Genomic DNA, 15715 nt, shown 5'->3' on the forward strand with positions numbered 1-15715 from the left:
AGGTATATGATTTGCAAATATTTTCTCCCATTTGGTGGTTGCCATTTTACTTTGTTGATAGTGTCCTTTGAGGCACAAAGATTTTAATGTTGATGAAATCCAGTTTATCGAGTTCTCCTTTTGTTGCCTGTACACTTAGTGTCATATTCAATAAAATGTTACCAAATCTAATGTCATGAAGCTTTTCCCCAACGTTTTCTTCCATGAATTTTATAATTTTAGCTCTCACATTTACGTCTTGATCTATTTTGAGTTAATTTTAGCATATGGTGTAAGTGTCCAATTTCATTCTTTTGCATGTGGATATCCAAATTTTCCATTACCATTTCTTTCTGAAGACTGTTTTTTCCTCTTGGCACCCTTCTTAAAAATCATTTGACCCTATATGCAAAGGCTTATTTCTGTTTTTTCTGTTTTATTTCATTGGACTAGAAGTCAGACTTAATGCCACTACCATTGTTTTGTTTTTTTTCTTCCCACTACTACTATTTAGATTATTGTAGCTTTGTAGTAAGTTTGATATCAGGGAGTGCAGGTCCTCCAATTTTGCTGAGGTTTTTTCAAGATTGTTTTGGCTATTTAGGGTCCCTTTAGAATAGATTTTTTTATTTCTGCAAAACAATATTGCTGTGCTTTGATAGGGATTGAATTAAATCTGCAGACTGCCTTGGGCAGTATTAATATCTTAACAATATTAAGTCTTCCAATCCATAAACTTGAGTGTATTTCCATTTATCTATGCCTTCTTTAATTTCTTTCAGCAAAGTTTTATAGTTTTTAGTGTACAAGTGTTTCACTTCCTTGATCAAGTTAATTACACAGTATTTTATTTTTTTGATGCTATTGTAAATGGAATTGTTTTCGTAATTTCTTTTGCATTGTTCACTGTTAGTGTATAGAAACACAACTGATTTTTGCATGTTAATTATATATCTTCAACTGTGCTGAATACATTTATTAGTCCTATCAGATTTTTTGCTTTAGGGTTTTCTACTTATAAGATCATGTCAAACAGAAACAAATTTCCTTATCCTTTCCCAGTTTGGATATCTTTTATTTCATTTTCTTGCCTAATGCTTTGGTTACAACTTCCAGTGGTATGTTTAATGACAGTGGCAAAAGGAGGCATCCTGGACTTGTTCCTGCTTTAGAGGAAAAGCTTCCTCTTTCAACACTGAGCATGACATTAGCTCTGTGTTTGTTTGTTTATTTATTTATTTAAAGATAGTTTCCTTCAATATATTCCCAGCTTGTTGAGGGTCATTTACATGAAAACATGCTGAATTCTGTCAAATGATTTTTCTGCATCAATTGAGAAGATTTTTTTTTCCTTTATTCGGCTACTGTAGTTTATCACATTGATTGCTTTTGTATGTTCAGCTACTCTTGCATTCTATGAATAAATCCCTCTTGATCATGGTGTATAATCTTTTTGATATGCTGAATTTGGTTGTATTTTGTTGAAGATTTTTTTGCATCAATGTTCCTAAAGGATATTGCTCTGTAGTTCTCTTTTCTTGCAACTCTTTGTCTTTGATCTGCAGGCAATGTTGGCTTCACAGAATTAGTTAGGAAGTGTTCCCTTCTCTTCAGTTTTTGGGAAGAGTTGAAGAAGGACTGGTGTCTGTTTTTCTTTAAATGTTTGGTAGAATTCTCCAGGGAAGTCATTTGGTACAGGTGTTTGATTTGTAGGTAGGTTTTTGATTACTGAATAAATCTTATTAGTTACAGATCTACTTGAATTTTCTACTTTTATGTGATTCATCTGGGTAGGTTTTGTGTTTGTAGGAATTGGTCCATTTTATCTAGGTTAGACATACACATACAACTGTTTATAGTACTCTTATAGCCCTTTTTGTTTCTGTAGAATTGGTAGTAATCCCTTCTTTTATTTCTAAGTTTATTAACTTGAGTCATATCTCTTTTTTTTCTTAGTCAATATAGCTAAAAGTTTTCAATTCTGTTGATCTTTCTGAAGCACCAATGTTTGGTTTAGTTGATTTTCTCTATTGTTTTTCCACTTTCTCTTTTATTTAACACTGCTTTAATCTTTATTATTTTCTTCCTTCTGCTAGTCTTGGCTTTGGTTTATTACTCTTTTTCTAGTTCCTTAATCTGTAATGTTAGCTGGTTGTTTTTGAGATCTTTCCTTTTTAATGTAAGCACTTACAGCTATAACTTTCCCTCTTAGCACTGTTTTCTCTGATGAATCACCGAAAGTTTGGTAGTCTGTGTTTTCATTTAAATTTGTTCATATATTCTAATTCCCCTCATGATTTCTTCTTTGACCAGTTGGTTGTTTAAGAGTGTACTGGTTTAATTTCCACATATTTGTGGATTTTCCTGATGTTATTTTTTATTTATTTATTTATTTTTGGCCACATTGCATGGCATGTGGGATCTTAGTTCCCTGACCAGGGATTGAACCTGCAGTGGAAGTGTGGAGTCTTAATCACTGGACTGCCAGGGAAGTCCCTGATGTTACTGATTTCTAACTTCATCATTTTGTGGTCAGAGAATATACTTCAGATGACATTTACCTGTTTAAATCTATTGAGACTTATTTTGCAGCATAACATATGGTTTATTATAGGAAATGTCACATGGGAACTTCAGAAGAATGTATATTCTACTGTTGTTGGGTGGTATGTTCTTTATATGCCTGTTGGAGATAGCTGATTTATTGTGTTTCTCAACTCATATCTCCTTACTTATCTTCTGTTTGGCTTTTCTATCCATTACTGAAAGTAGGATATTGAAGTCTCCAACTACTATTGAAGAACCATCTATTTCTTTTCTTTATTTTAATAAATTTATTTATTTTTGGCTGCACTGGGTCTTTGTTGCTGTGTGCGGGCTTTCTCTAGTTGCGGTGAGCAGCAGAAACTCTTCATTGCGGTGCACAGGCTTCTCTTGTTGCGGACCGTGGGCTCTAGGTGCAAGGGCTTCAGAAGTTGTGGCTTATGGGCTCTAGAGCGCAGGTTCAGTAGCTGTGGCACACGGGCTTGGCTGCTCTGTGGCATGTGGGATCTTCCCAGACCAGGGCTCCAACCCATGTCCCCTGCATTGGCAGGCAGATTCTTAACCACTGCACCTCCAGGGAAGCTCAGAACCATCTATTTCTTCCTTCAATTCCATCATCATCTATTTTTGTTATTTGTCTGTTATTAAGTATATAAATGCTTATCATTGTTATATCTTCCTATTCAATTGAAACTTTTATTACTATATAAATATCTTTGTCTCTTGTAACCTGTTTTGACTTAGGATATTTAACCTTTTAAAATTTAAAGTCTATTTAGTCTGATAGTCGTATAGTCAACCAGCTCTTTTGGTTAATATTTGCATGAATATCTTTTTCCATCCTTTAACTTTCAATATATTTGTGTCTTTGGATCTAAACCAAGAGTCTTGTTCACAGTATGTCATCAGATTATGCTTTTCTAACCATTGTGCCAGTCTGTATTATTTCTCGGGAGAGCTTAATCCATTTACATTTAAAGTAATTACTGATAAGGCGGAACTTACTTTTGCCATTTTGTTAACTGTTTTCTATATGCCTTATAGCTTTTTTTGTTCTTCATATCCCATATTAGTGTCTCTTTTTGAGTTTAGTTGTTTTTTTTAGTGAAATATCTTAATTCCCTTCTCATTTCTTTTCGTGTATATTTTATAGCTATTTTCTTTGTAGTCACCATAGAAATTGCACTTAACATTCTAAAATTTAACAGTGTACTTTGCATGTATACCAGCTTAACTTCAATAGCATATAAAAACCCTCCTCCTAAACTGCTCCATCTCATTCCCTTTCAGTTATTGTTGTCACAAATTACATCTTTATACATTGTGTGCTCCAAAACACTAATAATTTTCTTATGCATTTAAATTGTAAAAATTTAAATAAAGAAAATAAAAAGTGGAATTACAAACCAAAATTTCAATAATACTAGTTTTTATACTTGTCCATATTTATACCTTTATTGGAGATCTTTTATTTCCTCTCAAGGCTTTCAGTTATTGTACAGTGCCCTTTTATTTCAACCTGAAGAACTCCTGTTAGCCTATTTTGTAGGTTGAGTGTAATAGTAATGAACTTGCTCAGCTTTTGTTTATCTAGGGATGTCTTAATTTTTCCTTCATTAAAAAAAAAATTTATTTATTTATTTATAGTTTTGGCTGCGTTGGTTCTCCATTGCTGCACGTGGGCCTTCTCCAGTTGCAGCGAGCAGCAGCTATTCTTCGTTGCGGTGCATGGGCTTCTCACTGTGGTGGCTTCTCTTGTTGCAGAGCACAGGCTCTAGGTTTGCGGGCTTCAGTAGTTGTGGCATGCAGGCTCAGTAGTTGTGGCTCGTGGGCTATAGAGTGCAGGTTCAGTAGTTGTGGCACACAGACCCAGTTGCTCGTGGGCATGTGGGATCTTCCCAGACCAGGGCTTGAACCCGTGTCCCCTGCACTGGCAGGTGGATTCTTAACTGCTGTGCCACCAGGGAAGCCCTCTCCTTCATTTTTGAGGGACAGGCTTGCCAGTTATAGAATTCTTGGTTAACAGTATTCTCCTTTCATTACTTTGAATGTTTCACTTCCATACCTGCTTCTGGCCACCAATGTTTCTGATGAGAAATCAACTTATAATCTTTTGAGAATCTCTTGTATATGATGAGTGTCTTTGCTCTTGCTACTTTCAATATTCTCTGATTTTGGCTTCTAACAGATTGATTATTATATGGGCTTCTTTCAGCTTATCCTATTTGGAGTTTGATTTTTTTTTTTTTTTTTTTTTGCGGTATGCAGGCCTCTCACTGTTGTGGCCTCTCCCGTTGCAGAGCATAGGCTCTGGATGCACAGGCTCAGCAGACATGGCCCACAGGCCCAGCCACTCCGCGGCATGTGGGATCTTCCCAGACCAGGGCATGAACCCGTGTCCCCTGCATCGGCAGGCGGACTCTCAACTACTGCGCCACCAGGGAAGCCCCTGGAGTTTGTTTTTTATCTTGGATTTGCAGATTTATATCTTCCATGAAATTTGGGAAGTTTTCAGCCATTATTTCTTCAAATAATCCTCTGCCGCTTTCTCTCTTTCTTCTCCTTCTGGGATTTTCACAAAGCATGGTTTAATGGTGTTAGACCAAGAACTTAATGGTGTTCCACAGGTCTCTTAGGCTCTGTTCACTTTTATTCAATTTTTTTCCTTTCTGCTCCCAGACTTGATAATTTCAATAGCCCTATCTTGAAGTTCACTGATTCCTTTTACTGAAACTGGTTCTGAATCCCTTTAGTGACATTTTTATTTCAGTTATATTTTTCAACTCCAGAATTTCTTTTTGCCTTTTTATTTTTTATCTTGCTACTTATGTTTACATTTTACTTATATCATTTTCCTGATTTTGTTCACATCTTTAGTAATTTGAGCATCTTTAAGACAATTGTTTTAAAAATCTCTGTCTAGTAAGTTTACCATCTGGTCATCCTAGTCAGTCTTTTCTGTCAATTTTTTTTTTTCTTTCAATGGGCCACACTTCTCTTTTTCTTTCTATATCTTGTGTTGTGTTGTTATTGTTGAAAACTGGGTATCTGAATCTTGTAATGTGGTAATTCTGGAAGTCACATTCTCCCCCTCCCTGCAGGGTTTGCTATATTTTTGATTGTTGTAGAGTGTCTCTGTGTTGGGATCAGTCTGAGGTGTAAACCTAAGGCCAACTCAGGTCTTTTCTGAGCCTGCATTCCTCTTTGGGCATGTGCAATGGCTTTTTAAATTCCCTTATGTATGTGGTTGCTCTTGAGTGTCCTAATCCTTAAATGTCTGGCTCCCAAAAAGGGTAAAAGAGAAAATTGTAAGGGAAAAAAAAAGGCACTGTCCCTTTAATTCCCCTTGAAGTCACTTCAGTTGGTGGGGGTTACAACAGCGGCCACCTGCCTTTGTCCGTACCCCTATAATCAAAGCAGTAATCCACAAACAGAACCTAGATTCCTGATATTTGAACGACAAGGTCCTAATTGCCCACTCTGGCTCCCACAAGCATGTTAGTGTGGCTGCCTGCCATGGGGTTGAGGGATTGGGGAGTGTATAGTTACAATTATTTTGGGCTGAAATTGACTAAAATTCACCATAGTTTACCAACTAAACCTACCCCTGGAAGCTGAAAGCCTTCAAATACACTCTAGATATCCAAAATTGTTATATCAGATTCTGTTAGTCAACTATTGTCTAGGTCAAGAAGTGGATTACTGGTACTTCCTCTCCATCGTCTTCTGCCCAGCTCCCTTCTACAGCCTTTTATAAGCTAAGTATATTTGGTTTTAGGTTAAAAAATAGAAGCACTTCAAGATGGCAATACTGTTGTTGTCAATTATTATTTTAAATGATCCATGTTGTTTTAACATGTATTAAATAATACTAGGGATAATTTAATTCACTGATACAAAAATTTAAATCCAGTATTTTTTTCCTTAAAAAACTTTTAAACAATATTAGCATGAAAGCATTTTTGGCACTGAATGGAAAAAGTTTACTCCTCCACAATAACAGTGCATGTGTTTTGAGTGTTTATGTTCAGTTACTGACTAGATGAAGCTGAGATCAAATTGGTAATAATGGTAGATAGTAGGGCAAACTGTAAGAAAAAAAGATTAGTCCTACTTCATATATTAAAAACTAACTAGAGACTTCATCTTCTATTTCATAAGATAGATATTATGGAAAATTCTATGTAACAAAAAAATAAGCTGAATATGTAAAACACAATTGAAAGATACGTTATGGAGTATTACGATGGCAAATCTCTTTATAAAATTAAAAACTCCTTATCACTTTTTCTTTTTATGAATTTAGATATTCATATGATAGTTTTTCTTAGTGAGTTAATCTATATAGGACCTCATAACATTTCCATGAGCTATGTGAAGGCACTAAAAAACTATGTAGAGATCACAAATCAAGTTAATGACTGAACTGAGAATAAAACCAGGATAAATTATGTCTCAATGTGTAACCACAGTGGTTGCTCTATTACTGTCAATGATGCTTAGAAAAAAAAGTATTTGATCTCTTTAAAAAGTGAGTGGGGCATAAATTACAGATTTGGGGAGCTTATATGCTGAATTTCTGTGGGCAGTTCTATTAGCTCCTGGGACTGGAAGTGCTAAACCTAGCTGAGTAAATTTCCCAAGGTCACATAGATAGTAAATGCTAGGATATAAACTCAGGGATCTGATTTTTAAAATAGAGCTCTTTTTCTGTTGGTGTTGACCAACATAGTAGAACCTTAACTATGGCTCTGTCTCCTACTTATTGAGAACAGAAAATCAAAGAGTGACTACCTGAGAACTCTGAACATAAACAATAGCAGGCAAACTGGGGACTGAAGTCAGAACTTGAGTCAATAACCCTTAGGGGGCTAATTCCAGTTACACAGCTGTACTACTGTGATTGTGATGGTGCAAGCACTAGAACCCGGTGAGAAGACCTATCTCTCTGGCTAAAGTGTAAAAGCTTGGGTGAGAGGAAGCTCTGTTATTATTTTTTTTTTTCCTTTTCTTCTGCCTTTGCCCTGAAGGTGTTCCAACTGTGCGGAATTGCATAATAGCACAGGGGATTAATACTCTACAAGAAATATCATCTATTTCCAGTTCCTTTAGCCAGAAGCTATTTCTTATAGAGTATTAACTGGGAACTGTAGAGTGTAGGGAAATTCTTGGAGAGGAGAGAGTTGGAGAAGGCGGATTCCTTAATTCTGCGAATGAACTGAAACAAGTTCCAGGCTCACTCCTGAGCTAAGCACATGTAACAAACTCAAAGAATTATAAGAAAGGCTTTTAAAAACATAAGTAAAATATACTCCATTGCCCACACCTCAGGCTAACTCCTGAATGGTTCATGTGCTGGGCAGACCCGGACAGTATAGCAAAGGCTGAATCACCATCCACATAAGGTGAGACAAAATTTTCAATCTGAATCCAATCAGCTTGATTCCTGAAACAAATTAACTAACTAACTAACTAACTAACTAACTAACTAACTCTCTCCAGAGGATTTTAACAGAGTCCAGAGTCTTAAAAGATAATACTCAAAATGTCCAGGGTACAATCCAAAATTACTCAACACAGAAAAGAATCAGGAAAATCTGAGCACTTCTCACAGAAAAAATCAACAGATGCTAAATTAACTCCAAGGTGATTCAGATACTGGAATTGTTAGAAAAATAATATTAAGCAGCTATTATAACCATTCTCCTTTTGAAATAAATGGAAAGATAAAAATTCTTAGCAAAGAAATAGAACCATAAAAAGGCAGCTGAATAGAAATTTTAGAACTGAAAAAATACTATATCTGTAATTTAAAAATGCACTGGAGGGACTTCCCCGGTGGTCCAGTGGTAAAGAATCTGCCTTCCAATGCAGGGTACGCGGGTTTGATCCCTGGTCGGGGAATTAAGGTCCCACATGCCGCTGGGCAACTAAGCCCATGTGCCACAACTACTGAGCTCGTGCGCCTCAGTGAGAGAGCCAGCGTGCCGCAAACTACAGAGCCCACGTGCTCTGGAGCCCACGTCACAACTAGAGAAGGGAAAACCCACACACCACAACTAGAGAGAAGCCTGTGAGCCACAATGAAGAACCCATGTGTAGCAATGAAAGATCCTGTATGCCTCAGTGAAGATCCGGCATGCTGCAACTAAGACCCAACGGAGTCAAATAAATAAATAAGTAAACAAATATTTTAAAAAATTCACTAGATAGGCTCAAAGGCAAAATAAAGATGAAAGAGGAAAAATGTCAGTGAACTTGAAGATAGATTAATAAAAACAATCTGAAGAATAGAGTAAAAATGAATAAAAAAAGTGAACATCAGAAACCTGTGATATGTTATCAAAAGACGTATAATCCGTATCACAAAAGTACCAGAAGAAAATGAGAAAGAGATTGGTGCAGAAAAAGAAAAATCTGAAAAATAGCTAAAGATTTCCCAAATTTGGTTAAAGACATAAGTTTACAGATTCAAGAAGCTCTTTTAACCCAAAAGGATAAACTCAAAGAAAACCACACCCAGATACATAATAATCAAATTGTTGAAATCAAAAATAAAGAAAAAATATCTTCAAAGCATCCAGAGAAAAAAATCATACATATAAGGGAATATCAATTCAAAAGACTGTGGATTTCTCCACAGGAACCATGGAGCCAGAAGAGAATAGAATAACATTTTTTTAAATGCTGAAAGGAAAGAATTGTCAATCCATAATTCTATATCTAGTAAAAATATCCCTCAGGAATAAAGGTAAGAAAAAGACATTTCCAGATGAAGGAAAGCATTAAAAGGTTCTGCCAGCAGACTTGCTCTAAGAACTAGAATTCTGAACAAATAACAACACAACAGTGATCAACACTTAAACTTACTATGAATCAACTGTTCTGGGCACTTAAGCGGGCTAGTTTACTTAATGCAAGAAGGCTGGTACTACTAACATCCTCATTATAGAGATGAGAAAAAAACGATGTTATGTAACTAGTAACAGAACAAGAATAGAACCCAAGCAGTCCGAGTTCAGAGATGACACTCTTAACCTTTACTTGATGCAATCTTCCAACTTACTTGTACAAAAAAAACTGGAAAACTGGAAGATATTAAGTTAACCAAGCAGATGAAAACCATTTAAACAGATGTAGTAATTTAAAAAATTATTTTTATTTAATGCTGCTCTCTAGAGATAAAAATAGGAAGGCAAGGCACCAACTTGATGCATTACTTAACCTTGAAAAAAAATTCTATTACAGCTAGGATGAAACACTGAGTTATCAATAGGAGCCATAACAAGAAACATTTTTTTGAGTACCTACTATGTGTCAGAAATTGTTTTGGGGCTGAGGATATAAAATGAATAAGATAAAGCTGCTGTTCTTAATACAAATTTGGATTTTATACATATTAGGTAAAACAGACAAGAAAGTAAATAATTACAATATAGCACGTGTTATAATATAAGCATGTACAAAGCCCCAAGTACATACAAGGTAAAAATGCTAAACAAAGGAAGCATCAATCTAATCATGGCTGTTTACCATTTTTTTTAAACGATTTGAAAAGCACCAAAAAATAAACATTAAGGGAAATAGTCCACAATTCCCTTTTCCATAGCTCATGCCAACTACTATCTCTGTTTCAAATTTGTAAATAAACTCTCAGTTCAACAGGTAATGAACATAAAGAAAAGCCAGAAGAATCTGGCTGTGTATACCATGTGTATATAGAATCTGCTTGTGTATACTATGCTGTGTACACTTTAGTTTTCACAGCCTTCAGCCTAAAGATGATGGACTTATTTCAAAATACTTAAAATCAGCTCTTGCTAACTTATTTCCCATTCACTCAGCAGTCTACTGCTCAGTAATTATGCGGATTCAGAAGGGAGAGGAGAAATTAATCCAGAAAAATCTTTCAATAAGGCAAAAGTGTTATTTCTATATTAGATCAAGAAAGCTATATTCAATTTAAAGAGTTACCTTAGCAGTTGTAAGGAACAAGTTCTCCAGATAAACTGGGGATCCTGAAGGTAAGGACCATTTCTTACTTTTCTTTCCATACTTACATCCCTAATGGTTAATGCAAGGCCTGGCAAATAGAGTATTATTATGTCTGTTGAATTAGATTTTTATTATAAAATAATTAACAAGAGGTAACGTTTAATTCTTTCTTGACTATATTCCTTGAATGCCAAGAAAGAGTTCTTTTATGTTCAAAGACTACTACTTAATTCCATAGAGAAAAGAGACCAAATGTGACCTTTGATCTCCTACAGTCAGGTAATATAAGTAAGGGTTAAAAAAAGAACAGCATAGGGCTTCCCTGGTGCCACAGTGGTTGAGAGTCTGCCTGCCGATACAGGGGACACGGGTTCGTGCCCCAGTCCGGGAAGATACCACATGGCACGTAGCGGCTGGGCCTGTGAGCCATGGCCACTAAGCCTGCGCGTGCGGACCCTGTGCTCCTTAATGGGAGAGGCCGCAACAGTGGGAGGCCCGCGTACCGCGCAAAAAAAAAAAAAAAAAATAACAGCATAAAAGAATCAATGTGAGTTCATTAAAGACCAGCATGGACTTTTAAATTCAAAATCTCTATCAAGCTACTTTAGTTCTTTTTTTGCTCTTATTAAAATGAAATGTTATAATATAGTATTTGTAACAGGAAAGAAAATACAGTTAACTAATGACCCATTCACATTTCCCTGTAGCTGTGCTTCAAGTGGCTGACATTTATGGCATACAAACTTAGCCTAAGTAACAGAAAGAGCATTATAACTCATATTCTATGCATTCAATAGATATATTTACTTTTATATTCATATTGCACACAGGATCAATAAATGGTTATAAATAATGATTGTGAAACCCTGCAATTATAAAGTTGCTGTGTATTTTCTAGATTACTCTGAAATCAACTGTATTAATCAATGGTCATTAAATCAACAGATTCTCACTAAGTTGATATTTCTGTCTTTAACGTAAGTGATGTATGTTGTTCTCATTAAAGGGGATTTTAATCTAAGAATTGCTAAAATAATAACAAATAAATAACTAAACCATCAAATTGAGGATGGATGTCACCATCTAGGTCAACAAAGGCATAGTTTTAAATACACTAATTTAATATACTAGTAATATATTATTGATTGAGCTTCTTTTCATGACCACACATCAACATGCCTATTTACAAACTGACTTGTAAAAACTTATTAAAAAAGACTCTACTTCTTAGTTTTACTAAATTAGTATTTAATGACAACTAAGGGAAATTAATTGATGATTATAATCACACAAAAAAAGAATATTTTACATCTTAATAAACTGGACTCTTCTTGGTGTTATAACTGATAACTTTTAGCAGTAATACAATATTTTCTAAAAGTTTCAACACAATATGCAAAAACGAACAAAAAAAGAACTTGAAAGAAACTGTGGCCAATATTTAACTAGACAGGATACTGAGACTCATAACTCTGGGAAATAAGCGGGGCAAAATTAAGTGGTATGACTGGAGTTTCTTAGGTTTATCAGTCTATTGTAGTGATTAGTGGTATGGAATTAATTTTCTTTGCAACATGTTGGTGACTTTCTTACCTAGAGAGCATGCCCAGAGGTGTAACATTAAGTGATCCCATCAGCATTGCCAGGGCCATCCCTGGCGCTTCCCGTTCTATTACTTCTTTTGTGGCCTGTAATTAAAGATTAAATAGCAGACTGAGTGAAATTAACCAAAAGTAAGGAAGGCAGAGTAGTAAAACTAACTTAATTATAAATCATGCTATCTATAAACCATACTTAGTAGTTCTCCAAATATTTTAAGGCATCAAGACTCAATTCTTTGGGACCACTGAATAAAAGCTGAGGACCAGAACATCAAGGGAGCTTTTACATTAGCAGACCTTTCTTATCCCTTACAATTCAGAAGTATTTAATAGAAATTTCATCTTGCCTAATAACCTGTATTTTAAAATTAAGCCTCAGATTGCTATAAGAGCTCAATAGATTTTCACAGAATAAAAAATCTGGGTAGTTTTCTTTGTCTATTACTCTTGAAATAATTAGTCCGTAAAAACCCAAGGTCACCTTGTATCTCTCCTAGCTCTATGATTTTATGATATAATAAATGGAACTCAAGAAATCATCGAGTCAACTTTCCCCATAAATTGGGTAGAAGAAAAACTCTAGATTTACCATTTCCATATCTTCGATATAAATGAACTGATTGTTTTTAAAAAAGAATTAATGAAGTGATAGGCTTTAACTATATAATAGAAGTTTTAAGATAGGGCATTCTTAAGACAAGTGTGGTTAAACCTCGAATAAGGTACTGAAGGAGGCAAGAAAATTTGATTTTCTAAAGGTCAATGAAAATAGGCATGTATTTATCATAATGTGATGGTAAAGATATGTTTTAGGCTAAAGTTGGGAGTGAAACACATGACTTAATCCATTTCTAATCCTCTTTCTACATATGTAGCAGGTTACAATAACTGGGAGCAACACAGGAAGAAAGCTTGCAAAATAAAGTATTACAGTAAGTAAGAAGCAAGGCAAACAAAATAAAAAGTAAGTTATGGAAAAATATAGTGAAAGATTGATAGTTCAATATTTCATTAGAAGTCGAGTGATCGTCCTAAGTAAAATCACTGTTCTAGGCAAAATTTAGGTTGGTAAATATCTCACCTAGCCTAATAACCTAAACTTTAAAATGAAGTCTCAGATTGTTATAATAGCTCAATAGATTTTTATAGAGTAAGAAATCTGGGCAGAGCAGTTAAAATGCACCAAGTATGTGTTACATGCCAGTTGATGTTATAAACTTTTAAGATGCATATAAATTAGTTAATCCCTTATAATTATATAGAATAAAGGATTACTGGAATTGATGTAATCTACTGGTTCACTGAATCCCAGCATAATGCAATATTTAACAATGTCAGAAATTTTAAAGGAAAATTAACACTACCATAATGCTTTTCAATAAAACCTGCTTTAAAAATAAGGGGCCAGCAGGAAGGAGAAAAGAACATACTTAAATTTCTAAGTTTGGGAGTTAACTACTTTCATTAAAATATCAATATATAGCTGAAAATTGTAGAGCTAGTGTTATATATAATCTATCCCATGTTTTCCAAATTTAATAAATCCGATATGATTTTGAGGTCTCCTGAGAAGAAACACTATTTCCATGTTAAAATTGCTTCACTGAAGTTTACAACTTCTTCTTAGGGACCTTAAAATCTTAGAGCCCTAAAAATCAACAAAGGGATGTTACTGAGAACAATCTTAAAACAGCTCTTTGTATACGGTTAATATTTATTTCATTATCTGTTTGAAAAGGTCACCTAAGCAATGCGTGACATTTAATGAATTTGAGGGTCCACATAAAGATGATATACTCCAAAGTATAGTAGCACACGTTATTTAAGGACAAAGGAAGAAAATATCAACAGAGAAGTGACAGAGGAAGTCTTTCACTTACATACTTCAAAGCACAGCATTTATCCATCCATACAACAAATACTTATTAAGCACCTACTATGTACTAGGTGGTATTCTATGCAATGATGTTGCAGTAGTGAGTAAAACTTGTAAGAGTGTGCAAACTCACTGTTATCTAGTACATGAAAAACTCAATTGACAAATTACATATGAGAATTACCTAAAAGAAATGTAATTCATTCATTTTTCGAGATACTCTAAAATATACCATTGGATTTAGCCAGACCACAGTGGTCTACCTGAAAAGGCTCATCCACTTTTAAAAGAATTGTTTTACTGGACTTTGCTTTTATGGTATGCAGGTGGATACAATTAAATGGCTCAGTGAAACTCATATTTATTTTAGCGAGTATTTGAGACCATTGCTCACCACACTGTACTGAGGTCCTCTTTAGGAGGACCTGTAGGAGAAATTTCCTCTTATGTATTACAACTAGGAATGGGGTACACTTCTGTGATACCAGTTTGTCTTTAAAATTATGATGACTGTGAATCAAGTTACCTTTGAGAAGAGAGACTAATTTATGAATATTTTTTAGTAGGCTTACTGAATACAACCCAATTTCATCTTATTTTTCCTTGCCCTATTTTTCCATATTTATCTTATTAAAAGTTCTGTTGTATTTTATGTATTTGGCTAAACCATCTTAAATACTTTTTAGGGTATTAGTAAATATATGGATAATAGATGGATGAATGAATGTATGTATTCTTACACAGGGGTCTTCATCATTTTCCAAACATAATTTAGGGAGGACAGTTAATTCTTTCTGAAGACTTTCTAGACAATGTTGGCCTATAGACATAAATCTTGTACAGCATAGAACATAAGAGGAAAATATATATTGTGGTGATGCCACTACAAGGCATTGGTGTTGACAGGGGTGAGTGAGGAGGGAGACCCTCTCCAGGACTAGACACAAAGCAACTCTTTTGCTATATATTCCTAAATAATGCACAAATATAGTCTTTCTTACATCTATATCAAATACATCTTTTCCATAAAACATCAGAACCATTCTATTTACTTTTTATTTTCTCTTCTTCTGTTTGGTGTAGCAAAAAGATCACCATCTGTGAAGTCAGACAATACCACCATACAATTAAGGTCTGGAGAGTAAGGACTGGATCTGTTGAAGCACCTACCATAGTGTCCAACATACAGAACGTGCACTCAATAAATATTTGTTGAATAAAGGAGTGAACAAATGAACCCATATAGGCTTGAAACCCGGCTTTGTCACTTAGTTGCTCTGTGAATTAGAACAAATTAGAACAAAATATTTAATATTTAAAATATTTAATCTCTCTGAGCTTCAGTGTATTTATGAATAAAATGGATGTAATAATAAAGCATACCTACATTTTATGAGAATTAAATGATGTAAGTAAATCACCTAGCATAGAGTAGGTATTCAATACATGTCAATTTTCTCTATGCCTCTGCTTTCCAATTGTTACATCCTTGTATAATTTTGATTATACCAGTTAAAGAAGAGAAATAATACAAAAATCCAGAAACCAAACCTAGAAACAGTGGTTGAGAACCAAAGATGAGGGGAAAGAGAACAGAGAGCAAGAACCTAAATGTAAGAACATTGACAAGTTGGGGGCAGAAAGAAGAATACTGAAATAATGGTATCTAAAGGGAAGAAACAGCCAAACGAGATGGAAATTGGAAGATGGACAGGAGGGC

General features: G+C 34.8%; 1 protein-coding gene across 8 annotated transcripts in view; it reads right to left on the reverse strand.

The window, feature by feature from the left end:
• GPHN (gephyrin) overlaps positions 1–15715 on the reverse strand; it is a 624681-nt gene that overhangs the window by 304868 nt on the left and 304098 nt on the right. For all 8 annotated transcript variants that reach the window (XM_065872421.1, XM_065872425.1, XM_065872422.1 and 5 more), the window contains one exon: positions 12112–12206. In XM_065872421.1, coding sequence (XP_065728493.1) covers positions 12112–12206 — 95 coding nt within the window. The remainder of the gene's footprint in view (positions 1–12111; positions 12207–15715) is intronic.

The sequence above is a fragment of the Phocoena phocoena genome, chromosome 2 (assembly GCF_963924675.1).
Source record: "Phocoena phocoena chromosome 2, mPhoPho1.1, whole genome shotgun sequence".
Taxonomy (NCBI): Eukaryota; Metazoa; Chordata; class Mammalia; order Artiodactyla; family Phocoenidae; genus Phocoena; species Phocoena phocoena.